The sequence below is a fragment of the Pezoporus flaviventris genome, unplaced genomic scaffold (genome assembly GCF_033815535.1).
Source record: "Pezoporus flaviventris isolate CSIRO_AGI_PZ_B2104156 unplaced genomic scaffold, CSIRO_AGI_Pfla_v1 ptg000066l, whole genome shotgun sequence".
Taxonomy (NCBI): Eukaryota; Metazoa; Chordata; class Aves; order Psittaciformes; family Psittacidae; genus Pezoporus; species Pezoporus flaviventris.
Genome location: NW_026892614.1, coordinates 25610829 through 25629267, shown reverse-complemented (window position 1 = coordinate 25629267; position 18439 = coordinate 25610829). Strand labels below are relative to the sequence as shown.

At 39.5% G+C, this 18439-nt stretch overlaps 1 protein-coding gene across 10 annotated transcripts in view; it reads right to left on the bottom strand.

Annotated features, from left to right (window-relative positions):
• Nucleotides 1–18439, bottom strand: part of ARID1B (AT-rich interaction domain 1B) — a 329589-nt gene that overhangs the window by 30135 nt on the left and 281015 nt on the right. For 4 of the 10 annotated variants that reach the window (XM_061471608.1, XM_061471610.1, XM_061471614.1 and 1 more), the window contains 3 exons: nt 12287–12438; nt 4708–4817; nt 3805–3963 (listed from right to left, as the gene is read on the bottom strand). In XM_061471608.1, the coding sequence (XP_061327592.1) occupies nt 3805–3963; nt 4708–4817; nt 12287–12438 (421 nt within the window). The remainder of the gene's footprint in view (nt 1–3804; nt 3964–4707; nt 4818–12286; nt 12439–18439) is intronic. The other 6 variants (XM_061471609.1, XM_061471611.1, XM_061471613.1 and 3 more) reach the window with 3 other exon arrangements.

The following is an 18439-nucleotide window of genomic DNA, read 5'->3' as shown; positions in this document are numbered from 1 at the left end:
GGTTGAGTGGAAAGAGGGAAGTAGGCAAGTCATGTTGCTACTAATTTGATTTTGTAGTGAGAACAGATATATGAGCACACAAGCTTGAAGAGCTGAATAAAATGGAGATACTCCACTACCAACTGCACTAAGAAAAATCTGCTGCTGATTAGCATTAATTTTAATCTGCCACTTATGATGCCACAGAACTAATAAAAATGAAGGTGGGAAATTTCAGCTTTTACCCATCAATTTTTGTATGTGCTTATATTCTAACATAGGAAGCAACAAAACAGTTCCTGTTTCACTTTTATGGTAGTTTCTGATTAAGAACATTCAGATTTACCAGTTTTACATCTTCATTTTTATATGGTAAGATTCTCTTTTTCAAATCAGATTCAGGGCAGAACGGAAACAGTTAAGAATTTCTCATTCTGGGGTTTTCTGCTATACAGCTCAACTGATGCTACTTTTCAGCAGTGTGGCAGCAGGCTTTAAAATGACAGTATAATCTGAAAACTTTTCACAGCTTACAGAAGGTAAGAAGTGTTCCTTACTGTGTGAGCTTTCAGGTTGTCATGCTTTGTAAAATGGGTGCAATTTTCTTCTAAAATGAAATGTTAACTTTAGAAGAACGCACTGGAGGGGAGAATGCTGCTCCTCAAGAGTGATGATCTTTTTCCCTTCTCTGTTTTTATAAATGTAAACATACAAAAATGACAGATGTATGCAAGCTAGTATACACACAAATGAACTTCAGTTCCACATGGGAAGGTTCAGCTGGAAGCCTAAATTTGCCTATAGGTACATGTTAACCCTCAGAAAATAAGGGTTTATTACAAAATGATCCCATGAAGAGACTGTTAACTAAACTGGCAATGCTGGAAGAATACAGACCATGAGCTCTTCTGTAAAGTTTGCTGATAATTTTGGTGATAAAAGAATGCTAGTGCAAGCCTGTGGCACACACCTTTACCAATTTACTTCTGTCCTACTCTGCCCTTGATCCTGAGCACTCTTCTAACACGGTATAACTGGCCATGTTTAAATGGGTGACCTAAAAAACCTTGCCAAAGTATGTGGATACTAAAGCCAATTCCTATATTAAATCTGTCTAACGCCATACTTTGTTTTTAATACCCCTACCACCTATTAAAACTGTTTTATATACACACCCTTGTATGGTGAGTCTGCAGAATCCTTCGGAGCAAACACAAGTTTCTGCAGGAGCTCTTTTCACATCAAGGCAGTGGGTAGTTGTTTCTGTATGTATCTTTAAGCCTCTATATTTATAGAACTATCTACTGTTCACTTCCCCCACTTCAACAAAGAATTTGCCAATATTACATTTATTACATAGACCTATTTTACTACAGAACAGAGTGTGCACACACAGGCAGCAAAACCTGCCTATAGTCAAACCTCTGGCAGAGGCTTTTGCAGGACATGATCCTTTGTCAAGTTTTCCTCCTGAAGGACTCTGCAGACCCCTCACAGCTAGCACCATGGAGATATGGTTCTATTCAGGTGTATTCACTGTCATGTTCATGTGTACTTACAGACAGTGAGTAGCATTTTATGGGTTTTTCTTAACCTACTGTTTTATTCATGTTGCAGTGACCCTGCATAGCTCACACACACACTTGAAATTTCTCTTCTGAAGAATTTTAAAGCCACCTTGCCACTGTCAGAAATTCACATTATGTGCAAAACTAGCAGAGCAGAAGTGTCCTTTTACCGATGTACCTGAAGAGCCCTCAAAACATAATGCTCAACAATTCCTTCTCCACATTTTCTCATACCTCACTTCCATATAAAACCAGTGAAAGAGAGGATCCACTTAGTAGGATCACAGGGATACTGTGAAGTGAATTACAGACCATTCATTCTTGCTTTTATCCTCTGCTGTAATGGAAAAGTTGTAGCACATGAAGCAGCTTTGGGATTTAATGAACAAATTCAGGCTGTTTTCAAGTGTAACGAAACGCTTGGAATCAATCATTCCAGTCTATGTCAGGGTGCTGCTGAAGTCAATGCAGTTATCCAATACACTGGCCTTCATAGGTAAAAAGGGATCAACTAACTTATAGGACTTACTTTTCTATCATTCCAAAGCACTGCCTCTATCCATATCTGTGTACCAAGAAGCTAACTGAAGCTAAAGATGGAGCAGCATTTGGACAGAAGGGCATTCAGAAGAAACTGAAAACATAAACTTCCCTCATTTATTTTTTCTAATGCTGTACTTTGACATATTTACATGGAAAAAACTCCATGTTCGTGATGACTCTAGGGTTTGTTATTCAGTTTATGCAATGAGCTCAGGAATGCATTATCATTTGGTATCATTTGACAGCCTTGTAGAGGAAGAACGTGATGTGTTGCCACAGCCTGTGCAGTAACTCCTTGCTTTCCTCCAGAAAACTGCCTAAACAAACAATACCCAAAACACTACTACAAAGAAAACTAACTATCAGAGGTTTTGGTACCACACTTTCAGAAATGCTGTTAAGAAAAAGATGAGACTTTGTGGGAACAAGTAATACCAGCTGCCTTCTGAGACTCAAAGTCGCTGCCAATAAATATCAAAACATTAAGGTGGTGCATTTCATGCCATGCTGCCCCTTTGCTCGGGGGTTTCACGAGATGTCTGGTTTTTGGATGGGTAGACCTTTTTCCTTCCAATTGGCCTTCCTCTGTTTGCCCTGAGAGACAGTCTTCAACGTACCACTTTGTGAAAACTAAGTTGTTGTCAAAGAATTGTTGCTAATTTAAGCGCACATTAACATTGTGAAAAACCCTTAATATTCCTCACCAGATTATATTTCAGTATTTTTCTATAGAAACATTGTGATCATTATTACTTTTGGAAAAAAGAAAAAAAGAACAATATATATTTTTCTAATTCAAAAAACAACAAAGCAAAAATGACCAAGTGGACATTTGCTCCCCATAGGCCGTATCAGCTTAAGCCTGCATTCTTTTGTCTATATATGCATATGCATTTTCTATTTCTGTACATATAGATATATATAATGATGAAATTCATTTTTAGCTCCACACATCTCTCTCAGGTTCTTCTTTACAACCTGCATGAGAACGACTAAACAATATTCATCTAAAAATAGCTTTTTAAAAACATACACACATCAGGTTTTCCTACCCACAATCTGTGTTATTTCGAAGTAACTGAATGAAGCAAATCAGAAATGATTTCGTTTCAAGACTTTTTACTCTATTTTCAAATACACACTTAAAAATGTTTTAAAAATAGACCTGGCAGTGTTTTTGTGGTGCCAAGTCTACAATTCAAACTTTGATGGATATTCGTGGAGATTTCTCACTTTGTTTTGTTTTTGTTTTTTTTTTCTTAAATAATCCTAGCAAAGACATGCAGCAACCAGAGTGAAGTCAGTTGTGTGAAGGAGTTTGGGCCCAGGAACAGAAATGGAGTTGTCTTTAACAACACATTCGGCATGCTTGAAAGCTGATGCATTACAGGAAGGATGTTGTCTTCACAACAACTGCTGCATTACCACACAGCACACTTGCATGATGCACACAATTTTTCTTATTTCAAAGTACTCTTGGGACAAATTTTGCCCTGGGATAAGCATGCTCAGGCCCCACTGAAGCCAGACAGTGGAACTTACAGTCATGTGTCCGAGAGCAGAATTTGTACCCAGTGTTATAAAGAAAGAAAACTCTTTAGTGGATAAATAATGAATAAAAGGAATTTACAAAACAAACAAGCAAGCATTAAAGTATATTTAATTACAAAAAAAAAAAATTAACAAAAACCAAAAAAAAAACAGAGCCACTTACAGGGCTTGATGGAGTCTTTGGCCAGCCTGGGCTGCTAATGCTATCACTTTCATCTCCATGAAATGAGGAGATGCTAGCAGAGCTTGGGGACATTGGGGAAGGGACTGGCAGGTTGCCTGGGGTTGGGGGCTGAGAAATACCCTGAGAGCTGTAGCTATCCTGTGGTAGAGGAATAAAAAAAAAAAAAGTATGACAAAGGCAGGGCAAACTTTATTAAAAACAAAAAAATACATCCAGTTTAACAGACTGACCAGTTGTTATATATAAAATATATATAAACAGAGAGACACATACAGAAAACACACACATATATAAATATATTTATATATATATAAAAGATATAAGAACAACATTGTTAATTAGTATAATTTGGAAAGTTTGCTGGATGCTTGGCTAAAGTCACTAAGCCACCATGCTTATTTCAAGCTCACATGGAATGCTAAGCATGGGTTTCCCCTTATGAAAGAAAGAAAAAAAAACAAGCCGTTCACCTTATTTTAACAAATAAGGTAGGAAAGCAAAATATTAAAAGTATGTTGCTGCTGCTGAGGTGGCCAAAACAGGAAGCTATAACTGAAGGCAGAGAAAAATGGCTGCAAGTATTGAAACCAGGCAAGACCCTTCTTTCCCACCCACCTGGCACAGCTGAATCCCCACGCAACTTTTGGCTTGGGTCGCTTTGCCCCCGCAAGTTAAAATGCCGTGAGAACTAGTAACTTTCAGATCCACACAGTGAAGGAAAATTGAAAAAAATATAAGAAAAGAAACAAACAAAGAGATTGCACGTGAATGGAAAGGCATGCAGGAAAGAACAGAGGTGGGTAGGCCAAAACCAGAAGATGAGAGACAACACAGCAGACTTTTGCGGGCTGAACCAACACCACGTGCGGAGATTGTAAATACCTTTGACTTGCTCTCGGGTTGGGGGGGTCCTTCTTCTTTGCCATCTGCTTTGAGAGGAAGGGGTAGTTTGGACTCACCAGGTGTCATCATATCTGCAAGACCCATAGGTGCTAATCGAAAACAGGAGAAACAGTTAAGCATGACTATGTTTGGTTTTGTAGGAAAAAACATGCTTCCTACTGAAGACTGTGGCGCCACATGAAGCAAAGGTTATCCCACCTCCGTCCTGTTATCCTAGCATCCGGAAACCTGGAAACCTCTTCCGCTGAAGTGAGGAAATAGAGGAGACAGAAGGAGGGGAGAATACAAAAGCCATGCAACAACAAACACTTTACAGAGTAAAATTCATTCTTCACGCTGCTGGTAGTCTTCAGCTGTCTCCACATTTGACCACTACGTGTTAACAGAACAGCCTATTTTAATAACTACTGCAGCCCTAAAGGGTTGCTAAAGCAACAGAAACATGTAAATAAAAAAGATGTGCATTTTGCTTGCCGTGTTGAATCTGAGAAAAAGGCTGACTTTCCCGATTACATTTGTATGAAAGTTGGCGGCCAGCAGATAATTCCTGCCCCTACTGACTTCAGTATGAATGGCTCAGCCACTGTGATTCTTAACTACAGAACTGTAAGCTGTAAACTGTGCTCTGCTGGAGAACCGGCACTCAACTTATTCCCTTCCTGCCAAAATGAGGTGGGACTATAATGAACACACAAATGTCTTTCTTTGATAACCACATGCAGTTGCTTCCCAGAAGTGTGGGGAGCTAAAGGGGGTTTTATTTGAAGATGCTAGTGCTATGTATAGTATTATTGCTGCAGAGCTGCTGGGTTCCTGGATTTCTAGAAAGATGCAAGAAACACTCAGACAAATAGGCACAAAATACTGCACAGACCAGATGCTAGGAGGTGCCATGACACTGAATCAATGCAAATAACCAGAGAACAACAGCAAGACATGAGGCGATTCTTTCCCTGCAGAAAACCATGTGCACAGCATTTGCGAAAGACTGGATTATGCTTCCTTTCTCTCTCTTTTTTCTCCCCCTCATGCCCTTCTTTCGAAGAAGGACCTGAGGTAAGAAAAACATAGAACAGAATAACCTACAAGGCAATAAAAAGAAAAAAAACCCCAACATTCCAAACTTACAAATTTTAAGAATCAGCAAAGCATCACTGTGGAAGCAAATACATAAATCTGATCATTACCAGACTTGTGTGCCCCTCTGCAAAATGACAATGCTGGCTTGCACTAGGCAGCAGGCACACTGCACAGCAAGCCAAAGATAGGAGGGGATAAAGAAGCTTTAAAAATACTTCACAGATTGCCCACTACAAAATGATTACTGCACATATTCATGTATTACTATGTTTTAGAAAATAATTAGTTTTAATTACAGCAGTGAGAGCATGAGCAGGACTCTGGCGAATACACTGGCAAGCTCTGCAGTGCTAATTTGCTAATATCTTTAGCATCACTGCAGGTTGAGACTACGGGTCTGCCAAAAAAACCTACCCAACCATGTGCCATGTGAGTTTACAACTGTATGCTCAATATTCAGCTTTGAACTGCCCGTGTTTTTCATGGGCACATCTTGTTTTTTTCAAAGCACATTTGTAGCCCAATCAAGCCCTTAAAGTCATCACAACACATAAATCATAATTAAGATTAAAGAAAAAACCAACCCAACAAACTTGCAATACTTAAGATTCAAGAACTGGAACAAAAAGCCTTTTTGAAGTGATGCAGCTGCAGAGAAAAATCTATTGGGATCAGCTAAAAATGCTGTTATTTTTATGTATGTGTGTGAAACCTCAACAAAACAGACAAGTAATCTGACACTGGGAAGCCAGCATTTGATTTGTATGCATTTTGCCCTTATACTCTGTTTAGGAGTTGGGGCAGCTTGTGACCATTATGAAGTGAAGGAAAGCAGCCTAACACATTTTAGATATGAATTCCACTGTTAAAAACCCCACCAAGTTATTTTTCTTTTTGAGTTTTTTTCTAAAATATATGTGCCAAATGGTCCAATGCATACCACAGTCTGGTTTCAAACTGGGATGCAGAACTGTTATACAAAATCCATTTTAACAGTTAACACATTTTGTGCTGTGAAAGCGCTAAAAAAAGTCTGAGTTTTAGTTTCAAAGCAACCAAAGATGACCCTTCCCCTCTAAAGCAATTTTAGAGAGGTCAAACGAAGCAAAGTTAACAATCACGCTTCTTCACCAGAATTCTGCATGGCGAAATCCTTTGCTATCTCACTGTTATCTAGGTTGGCACACGGCCTTTCTATTACAAAGAATACAGTAATTGTGCCCACTCCTGGCAGTCCCGTTTCTATCAGAATGCCTTTATAAAAGCTCCTTTTCAGAGAGGTTTAAGTTAGCACTTCATATAAAGGGCAAGTAACTCTAGCCTGAAAATCACCACATATATTCTGACTGTATTAATCATGTTTAGAAATTTAAAAATACCAATTCATTTTGGCTTTTGACTATTTCTTGTTGGCACATGCAAGAGTACAATTGGAGACAATTATGAAAAAAATAATAAAGCGTCCCAAAATCCATTTCACTTTTTTGCTCTAAAACGTTTACTTCATCTACATCCTTTCTGCCTACCTAAAAGAGAAGTGCAAGGATTTTACTAGCAAATTGCAAGGTTGTCTACTTTCCATACAGCTTCCCTAGGATGTTTCTACACCTACTGTCGAAATGCTGTTTCATAACTTATTGCAAACACACTCTCCAGCAGTCTGCAAACAGACATTCCTTCACTTCTTTTAGCAAAGCAGTACAGCAAGAACATTGTTTTGACCCTTTTTGAGCAGTGAAATACTGTTATTGTCATGAAACTGCTAAAATAAGACAGTCTCCTTCTACACAGCTACTAGTAATTCTCTGTGTGAAGTGCAAACCAAAGGATAAAACATTTTAGAGAGGAGGATGACAGGGAAATCTTGACTCAAAAGGTGTTGTAGCGTACCGTGAACAGGATTCAAGTAGTAGCCTCTGGCTTATTGTAAGAATTTAAGAGCTAGAATGATTTCAAAAAGCAAGTATGGGTCAAGGTCCTGAATTCACTATTCCACACTGATTTTAATGTACTAAAAAGCAGATATTGACATGAGTAAAACTGCAGCAAAGTATTCTTTCTTGCTAAAGGCTGCTCTATCAGTCCCAGAAGAGGGTGAAATACTGTAGGAGCAGCAATACACGAACACTGTTTTTCTCTTTATTGCTAGTGCAGTAACAAATCACACTCGGCAAAACACAGTATTACATCCTTTGTCAGATATTCCTTCCTCTGCTCCAGGAAGAGAGAAGGAAAAGAAAAAGCAGCAAGCTTTTGGGTCATGTGGAGTTGGAAAGAGGATCCCTACTATTTTGATGACTACAGGAAAAATGGAAGAGTGACAACAGCATTGCTTCATGTCCTGCCATGAATGACTGTCCACCTCTGGGGAAAAGCACAGGCCAGGGTGCTCGGGCAATTTCTCTGGAAGGGATGAGTGGGCCACCAGGGACCTCGGCACTGCACCTTCTTTCTGCCTACTAAGGCTCGTTTGAGGGATGACAAGTGCACGTGGTTTGGGATGAGGGCATCTATGCCAGGAGCTGGCTTGATTTGCAATCACACAATGACCACTGGATCATAGTCATCACTTGCTTGGAGTATAGGTGATGGGGTACCTCAACTGCTACCAGCTGCTGGCATCCTCCAGAAAGTTTATTTAAATATGCAGGATATAACAGCTCATAAGTGTTGGAGCCAGAAAACAGTAAAAAAAAAAGCTTTCATTTTTCAGAAAAATGTAGCCAAGCAGAGAAAAACAATTAAAATTTCTTAAAAAAAAAAAACAAAAAACTTCACATTCATAAATGATTGCTTTTCTATCAGAGATTCACCCAAATAAACACAAAGTCAAATATATATGTGAAAAAGTGTTGCGTCTGTTTTTAATGTTGTTTTAAAAGCATCCTTTTAACTTCTTTAGTTCAAATAACTTTCCCTAGAACTTCATGTTTTATGTAAAGTACTCTGATGTTAAAAATTTGTTGGGAATACTACCACCCAGAAAATGGAAGGTTTCAGTAGAACAGATATTACAGTGAAATTAGGACAGGATCCTTGTGGAGTAAGGAGATTAATGCCTTTTTATTGTTTTGTTCACCTTCAGAGGTAGCAGAGATCATGAGTGCCAGTGTCTGTGTAAGCACAATAGGGAAATCTGAGAGATCCAAACTCCTTATTACTTCTTTTTAAAGATGATTTTCACTAGAGCTAATAAGGCCTACAGCATGAAAGAGAGATTTTATTTTTGTAAGTTTTGTAAGCTTCCTTTCATTCTATGTATTTTTAAAGCCTGAATTTTAAAAATAGGAGGAAAAATATAAAATACACATGGGAAATGTGAACTTACATAACAAAAGGGCAGTACATAAAATTTTTCTGAATGGCAGTTTGTTCCATAATTGTGAAGGAATCCTGACACTTTTTCTTGAAGCTTTTGTTATTGTTATGGATGGGATACTCTATCAGAAGGATCTGTCTTCTTTGATCTTATAATTTCTGTGTTCCTAAACTGCTCTACGTCAGCAGAAGCTGGTGATGTGTTATTTGATCCACAGTCACTTTTGAAGTGGTTCCAGGATGCACAACTGCAACATGATTTTCCTTTCAATTGTGACATTAATTAAAAAAAAAAGTAATAATCAACTGGTAACAAGGAGATATAAATACTACTAAAATGTGTGGCAAAACCAGTGTTAGCTGTACTGAAGCTCCAATGAAAACAGTCCCATCAGCATCAGAAATCCTCCTCTATTTTAGAGTAAAACCCGAAAGTGCATTTGATTAAAATGAATATAACCAAAACCTACCTTCCTCCCTCAAAGTGGGCAACACAACTGCACCCTCCAAAACCCAGACAATCAAGAAACCAACTTCTACCGATTGCTTACCTTAGCTTTTATTGGCCTCTAACTGAAATCATAGTTGCTCATGTTCACTGTATGAAAGCAAGTTAACTAATGACCACGCTTCACTCTACCAGCAGCCACTCAGTTGCATTTTGTTTTGGCCCTAAACATTGACTGAACCCTGGTTTATTGGTGACTTTACACTGAGTGTGTGGGAAGGATCAAGAGCCAGATAGCAGAACTGGTCTTTGTGTCACAGAAAATGCTGTTACACAAAGCCCATAAGTAAGTATCACCCGCAAGTTCTCCACCTCATCAAATGCATCTTATCAAATGCAGGGCTGGAGCTGATCCTGAAGCGCTTCCCCAACTCAAGGCACCACCATACGGAAGTACTGTATTTACACTTGCCTTAAGCTCAGCCTTTCATTTCTTTTACCTAAGCAGAAGGATGAGTCAGGATAGGGGGAAGTAACAGCAATCCCACTGCATGTGCCCCCGGCAGTATACTCACACCTAATTTTCTCTTTTGCCCTGCTGTCCCATGTGCGTGCTCTTGGATGCTGGCTGCATAAAGCAATCTAGATGCATGTCTGCTCACATACAGATGAAAAGAGGTGCACCGAACTCCTCCAGTTCATCTCATACGTACTTTCCATTGGGTAATCTTTGAATTAATAAAACTGGAACAAAAGAAAACCTCACAAATGCACTGGCAGAAAAAAAACCCTGATAAATGTTTAAATTATTAAAAATCCAATATTTCAGAATGCATAACACAATAAAAAGAGTATGACTATCCCATACAAAAGACTGCTAGGATAAATGGCCTTGCATTGAACAGATTTCTACTGTATGAAATAACAAATGGCTGAATTATCTGAACAAAAAACCTCTGTGAATCTTCCTTTAAACTGGTTATTCCTTAGGAATACATAAATCTTCTTAGGCAGGGCACTCTGCCATCTGCTTGCTGTTGGTTATTTTTGCAGCTCTGGGGGCCAAAGAAAAAGAGGGAAAAATTACTTCTGCTAATAGCAAAACAGAATTTATAGCACAGTTTCAATGCTCAGAAGTAATTTTATTTCAGCAAGCCAGACAAAACATGTAAGTACACAAACAAAACATAATATTACCTGGGACAGCTCTAGTGGGGGAAAAGCAAGCTATTATCTAATGGTCTTTCGAATAGTTTTTCCCTCTTCATCCAGACGGTGAAGTGAGCTGTCTGGATTAACCAATGGCTTCCAAGACAGCTCTGGAAAAAGCCCCCCTTTTTTTTTTGTTGTTTTGATTTTCTTTATTTTTTTTTTAATCTTACTGATTAACAGCTTCCTTTCGGTTTCCTCTGCTTACCAAAACCATAACACAGTACTACTGAAAACTATGACACTGCTAGTTGGCTCACGAACTCCTATATAGAGGAAAGAAAACTTCTAGCCATACTACACACTAGATTCTCACAGTGGCCGATTTCTGTGCAGAAAGCAGTGACGTGTAAAACTGACAGGGAGAAAAGTCAGGTAAGGAGGCAAGAGATGAAGGCATGAAATGGGCTACGCAGGGCAGAGAGGATGATACCGAAAACAGGCTCTTGTCAAGATCCAATTTAAATAGTAACGTATCTCTACAGAAATAAACAAAAGTAGAAATGAAACCAACTAAGGAACAATGTCAAATCATCCTGGCACATGAGCTTTCAGAAAAACTTCAAAACCTCCAACATTTCAAAAAGGTCTAATGTAATCAGTAAAGCATGCACAGAAACTCCATGACTAGAATAAGTATTTGAAAGGATCCACTTCAAGGTCATTAAAACTCCATCCAAACCCACCCCAATCGAAGAATTGACCTTTACTGAAGTATTATCTTGATGGAGGATAACTGTTAGGAGTTCAAGCTGAAAATGGACTACGTAGCATATTTGCACAGAATGCATTCACCTGTCTTCACAGCCACACACAAAGCTGCAAACAATGCTAAATTCACGATTCATGACATAAATAATAAATTCAGCACCTACACTGAATATTTTGTGGTTTGTGTTTTGTTTTTTTTTCCCAAAAGGCAGCTATAATTAAATTTCATATACTGATATTTAAATAAGTAAATGAAGAAACCCTATATATGGTTATATGAATTTTAGAAACAGTAAATATGGCCTATGTTTTCAGAACAGAGTAATTATTTTAAGTGTTCAGCTTAGAGCATCTTCAAGTCAGAGCAGGTGCACATCTCTTTTTTTAAACCAGTACCACATTAAATATCTGAAATTGCAATCTTGGCAAGTAAGACACTGAAAAGCTACAGCAGCCTCTTAAAAGATGGGGTTTTTTACCCTTCCCTCTCTTGCAGACACATACACACAAATATACATATACTTGCTAGTCAACAACTACGTCAAACTGGGTCCGAGTGTTGCTGGAACTGTTCAAAACACTGTACTCATCTACATGCTGCACAAAAGGACTTAATGAAAAATGTATGAGTTACTGTACAAAAAAATGTGAATACTTTAGCCCAGTTTCAAACCACTCCACACTATCCAGCTGGGGTGAACCGAATGAAGAAAGGCCATCCCTCTGACACCAGCCCAGGGCTGATACTGGTAAGCAGATTTGTGGAGGAAAGACTGCTGAAAGGTTACCCACCATTACCTGTTGAACTGTTCACCATGTTAGGTGCCATGCTGTAGGGTGGCGCTTGCGGGTTCATCAAGCCAGAGCTGTTGTTCATCGGCTGAGTGTAGGGGGAGCTGGATCCCATAATACCGGTCTGATTCATGGCAGGAAAATTGCCTTGCCTGCAAGAAGAAAGAGCACACAGACCATCTCTCATTAAGTACCTCATTGCTAAAGATGCTGTGGTTTGTCACAGAGTACATCTCCTATTGTTTGCCAATAGCTAAGAACAAGGCACACAATTAGTTCATTTTATCAACATGGGGAGCTCTGAATTAGTCTTGAATTAGTTACTGTGTATCTGAGACAGAATTTGACCGAACACAAATTTCAAGAGATGTCTACAGTGTCTTTTTATGTCACAACCAATCAGCAGAAAAATACAATTCATATTATTTATCCTATGAGTAAACAGCAATGTGATCAGGAGTCAAAATCAGAACCTAGCATTGGCATATTCCAGTGAATTGCCATTTTGACTATGTGATAGAAATCCCTACCTGCCACAGCTTAAGAAACAGCAAAATGACCAGAAGAATAATGGGTACCACAGACTGTTTCAGATTTCTCTATCTGACGTTACTGCATTGAATACAATGCTCATCTTTTGTACATGACATCTATGTCTGATCTTACAAAAACCCACGCACATACTACACTCTGTTGCAACAGGAAATCTTAGCACAGCTGAATTACTTTGGTTTTGAAAACTGTACAATGCTTTCATGACTGAGACTTAAGTTTGTCTGAAAAACTGCCCTAAATGAAGCCCTTACCTAATTCTCCACATCTTCTAGACACGAAGATCTTCAGACCAAATATTTTCGAAGGCTAAACCTTACCTACTCTCAAGTTGTAAAAAGTATCTAAGTATGCTTTGTACTTGGTTTATCAAATTCTATAGATAAACTGACGCACAAGGAAGAAAATAATCCAAGTAAGCAGAATAACCTGATGTAATGCATGATCCAACTTCAAAAATAACCTTTTATTCTTTTAATCCATAATACAGATTTATATATACCTTATACACATATACCTTTTCTTGGTCTAGCTGAAGACTGCACATATTATGGTATGTCTGTATGGATATACAAATAAAATCATACAAAACCACAGGCAAAAATATACTTACCTGTATATGAAAACACAAAACTAAGACCTGTTTCTTCAATGTACCCCTCGTAAATTTATGCTGGTTTTCCAAATAAGGGAGACAAGAAAGAAGCAACCACCCCTTTGCATAGTTTTAGTACCTGTCAGCTTTTTTCTCCTCACAAAAACCAAAGCATTTAGTTTTATCCTACAGGTAGGGAAAGCAGCAAGATGGAGTTTTGGTATCAATTCTGCTTTTCACTATTATACAGTATTCAAACAAAGCAAACAACCCCCAAACCAACAACCATGAACAACTTCAGTGGCTTCTTGTCTTCTCCAAACTCATGACAGATTCTTAACGCAATGGTAGAAATAGATTTCTTTTTTAGGAGGTACAGGAGGAAGACCATTAAAGCACTACTTGGCCTAATTTTTCTTGGCTCACTGTGAATATCTTCAAAGGAAAAGAGAACGCGTTATCTAAATAAAGCATCTTTTTCCAAGTCAGTTTTGTCCTTTGCTCTCTGAAGACAAACTTTTCTTCATTCTTGCAAAGAGGCAAAGCCTTTCTTTTGATATGAAGGAGACAACTGCCATACAATGTCATTTCCTCAATGAAGCTTGTGATGAGTAGTGGAGGGAAAAGATTTAAAATGCACAGTGGATCAATGCTCCAAGGGAAAATTACAAAGGGAAACAAAAGCAGCAGGAACATTTTGCAACAACTTTAAAAGATTTCAGTCACACAATCTAGCTTTTCTTATGTAAATACTGTATCTTAAACATCCCCACCCACCTCTTTTTAGCTGAAAATGGCTATATTTCAACAAATGCAGCTAAATGAAAACTTCTTTCTATGCTGGAAAAGCAAGATTCTTTCTGTTACTGGGTAAAGTTACTAGTGAAGATGAAGAGAACACACTAGTGCATTTCTACACTTTAAAAGAGAAGTAATGGACTTTGAGAGGTTCCTTAATGGAGTAAGGCTGAAATTCTGGAAAAGGCAGAAGTCTCTACATGTATCTAACTCTCCAATGTCCTTCTTTTGCTTTAAAAATACACAAGAGATATGCAACTTGCAGTAAGTTGAAATTGGTCCTTACCTACTAATATTTCAATACTATTACTTCCTATAGCATATATATCTTCTAAACTGTGGGGCTGTTCATTGTCTCAAATTGAGGTACAACCTATTTCATGTTACCCACCATGGACATCAATCTCAATTGTAGATCATGAAAGCATACTGCTGTACAACAGCTTTAAATCAAAAAGTAGGAAACTACTTCCAGTTTAGATGGAGAGTAGAAATTAAATAAAAGAAATATACTAGCTTTGGTCAGGACAGCAAGAAAACAACTGAAGTCTAAAAAAGATTGCTTCGGTACTCAGAAAGACCTGAATGGCAGAGCCTAATTCCAAAATTTCATCTGGCAAGTCAGTATCTTTCCCTTTCATCCACTCATGTAATGCTGCACTTGGAATGGACACAGCTCTGCATCTCTGGAAAGGGCCCAGCAAGTGAAAAGACTCAGCACCATCCCTGGCAGAACTCTGTCCTTTCCTGATCCCCTGTCAAAGCACTGACCTCAGCACACGTGAGCTAAAGCACTAATACTGAAAGGCCATATCCCATAAGAGTGAACATTTTATCCTGAGAGTGGGTGCAGTGCACAGTACAGAGCTCCTCCATATATTATTCTGCTCTATGATGGCTTGGAATGGAAAGTTTCTTTAGGGAGAAATAATCAGGTATTACTTCAGTCCTTAATTCTCACTCCACAGTGGGCCTCCTTTGAGTAAAGACTGCTGACTGTGACAAATTGTGCTGCATCAGTGCTATAATATGAAGTGGAGTCCATTAAGAACTGAGCTGAGATCACCAAACTCATTTTGATTAACCTCCAGGTCACTAAACACATATAAATATGTTACACAGCAGCTGCTAAACATATTTATATATGCTTAAGGTCACAGCATCATCTGTTGGCTGTTGGAGTTAAGTAAAAAATCTTATGTTTCCTTCTGTGCTGCTTTTAGTAAAGGCGTATCCAACATACTATTTAAGAAGCAGTTACCTCAAAGCATACTACCAGACTCCTACATCTCCCAGTTCCCTCCTCCATTTTTTCTGGGAGGAATAAATAAAACCCAAGTCTTTTAAAGTCTGCTGTACACGTAGTGGTATCTAATGGCAAATATTCAACTGACCACTATGAATTCTATAGGAGAACAAACCCAGTTAAGCATTCAGTTTTACAGTATTTACCACATAAACACCAATGGCTGGGATGACACAAGCAATAATTAGGAATAATAGGAAGAAATTAAGAAAAGAAACACTTGTGTTGAATATAAGGAAAAAATGTCTTTGAGATGAGATGCAGTTACCCTCCAAGGCAATGAAAAAAAACCCAGTACCTGACACTTTGCACACAGACAACACAGAAAATGTACTGGTTGGAGAAACCCTGCATTACATATGAACTAGATAACCTGTCAGGTATTTTCCAGCTCTAACTCCTCTAATACTGTGATCCCAGATCACATATTTTTCCCCATTTAGAAGAAAAATCAGCTGTGCCAGTACAAATTTAGGATTATGCTATCAATTTAAACACTGTACTTAAGCCTACACATTATTTTTTTCTGCTCTACTGCTACAAGTAGATGTCCAAGTATACACCAAATGGAAGAGATTAAAAATGGCAAGGGGAGGGGGAATCTGCTTGCTTTCTGTGGTTTATTTACCCTGCTGACATTTTAGTAACTCACAGCACTTGCATAATGCCAGAGCCAGTTGTTATGCTTGAGGAAAGGGCTGCCACCCAGCAGAACCTAGACAGGCTGGAGGAATGAGCTGACAGGAACCTTATGAAAGTCAACAGGGACAAGTGCAAGGTCCTGCACCTGGGAAGGACAAGCCTGCTGCAGCAGTGCCAACATGGTCCTGACTAGGGAAACAGCTTTACTGAAAAGCCCCTGGGCATCCTGGCAGACAGGGAGCCAGCAGAGTGCCCTGGCAGCAAAGAGGGCCAACAACATCCTGGGCTGTGCGAACAGGAGCAGAGGCAGGAGACAGAGGGAACTGATCATCTCCTCCTTACTCTGCACCCATTAGACTCCATCTAGAGTATCATGTCCACTTTGGATCCCCCAGGGATCTGTAAAGGAAAGATGATGACAACATATTGGAGTGAGCTTAGTAGAGGACCCCTTAGACGGTCGGGGTTTGAGCACTCACCCTGGAGGGGCTGAAGAACAAGGGGCTAGTTCAGCCTGGGGCAGAGACGGCTTTCAGGAGGAACCTGACAGCAGTTCTCAGCACCAACAAGAAGGTCAGCAAGAGGATGAAACTAGGGTCTTCACAGTGGGGCCTGGTGGGAGGATGAGACACAGTGGGCAAGAGTTAAAACCTGACCAGTTCAGACTGATGTAAGGAAGCCCTTTTCCCAGTGAAAACAGTCAGGCACCAGAGGAGTTGTGCAATCTATGTCCTTGCAGGTTTTCAAGACCCAACTGGATAAAGACCTAAGCTCTCAGCTGAGCTTGTTGAGAAGGAGGTTGGACCAGAGACCCCTTGAGGTTTCTTCTATCCTGAATGACTCTATGATCCTAAACAGTCACCTTCATTGTGCTGTTGATAGTCTGGTGTACTACTGGATCCAAAATACAACTGGACAAATTCAAAACATTCCCTTTAAGAAGGTCCTGTTCTGCTCTTTTGTTTTCCTTCATTTGCAATCTACCCAAAGCTTAATCTGCACTTAATCTCTTTTCTCTGCAAAACAAGCAGCATCATATCTAATTGTGTCTTCTGAGCTAATGCAGAAGTCCATGTATTTAAAGAGAGGAGATGACATGTGAGATCTGGTCATTGTTAAAAAGCAGAACAAAGAAATTGTAAAAAAGAAGATAGGCAATACGGCTGATCTCAGCTGCAAAGCAGCATCTCTTACACTGAGATGTTTCCCTTTAGCTGGACCTGAAATGACCAGCAGGTTAGTGTGTTGTCTCCAACTGCTACACTCTGCAGCCCTTGTATTTAACGCTTGCTGTTATGTGATTTAGTACCTCATCAGCATTGCCATCTGATGAAGGTTTTTACTGTAATTTTCCTCAGATTTGAACAAATCTGAGCTAACTACAAAATTAAATTCAGATGTAGGTGTGTTTTTTAGCTATGGACAATGATAAAAGTGGACTACTCAGCAGGACAAGGAATGAAAACACAACTTTTCCTATGGAAACATGTCAAAGTTCAGGTTTCTACTGCATGCAGAGTGATCACAGTCTATAACTTTCTGTGGATTTTGTGGCATGCATCTGACACTCTGCTCACCTTTTGATCTAAATCTGTAACACTGGAGCAAAGCCATTCATACAGTCACAAAAAATGATCCGGCTTCTGCTTGTGGCAACCTGAGCACAGAGGCAAGTTGAGCATGGAAAAACATAGGGAATAGAAGGGTTCAGAAGTGGAGAGTCTAGAAAGGCTGGAGGTGAGGACAGTTTGGGGCAGAAAAGATGGAAACGGAGGAGAGAGTAGATGGAAATGAAGAATGAACAAGTGCTGGAAGCATTCTCACAAAATGCCAAAGGCGTTTAGGTGCAGGAGGAGCAGGGAGGAACATAAAGAGAGATGCTACCTTCAGGGTGAACACATGGAAGGTCCTTCCAGTGGGAACATAGAGCTTTTCAGCCAGGTCTGCTGAAGGAAGGGAGAGGATCACAGGGAAGCCTCAAAAGCAGGGTGCTGTGAGGCAGCAACAGGCTCCAAGGAGGCCACCCTGGCCAGGAGCTGGGTGAGCCCCAGTCCAGCAGCATGGCACAGCAGGGTGATGCTGAAAGAGCAGTGCTGCAGTGATGGGAGCCAGGATGGGTCATTCAGCCCAGGGAGACAAGAGCTGCCACCAAGTCACACCTCACTCATCTTGGTGACCGCAAGCTTGCATCAATTATTATTTAGGCACATCTGCATTATGCTTCCTGACACTTGCCACAGCACTCATGTAATGCAGGGAT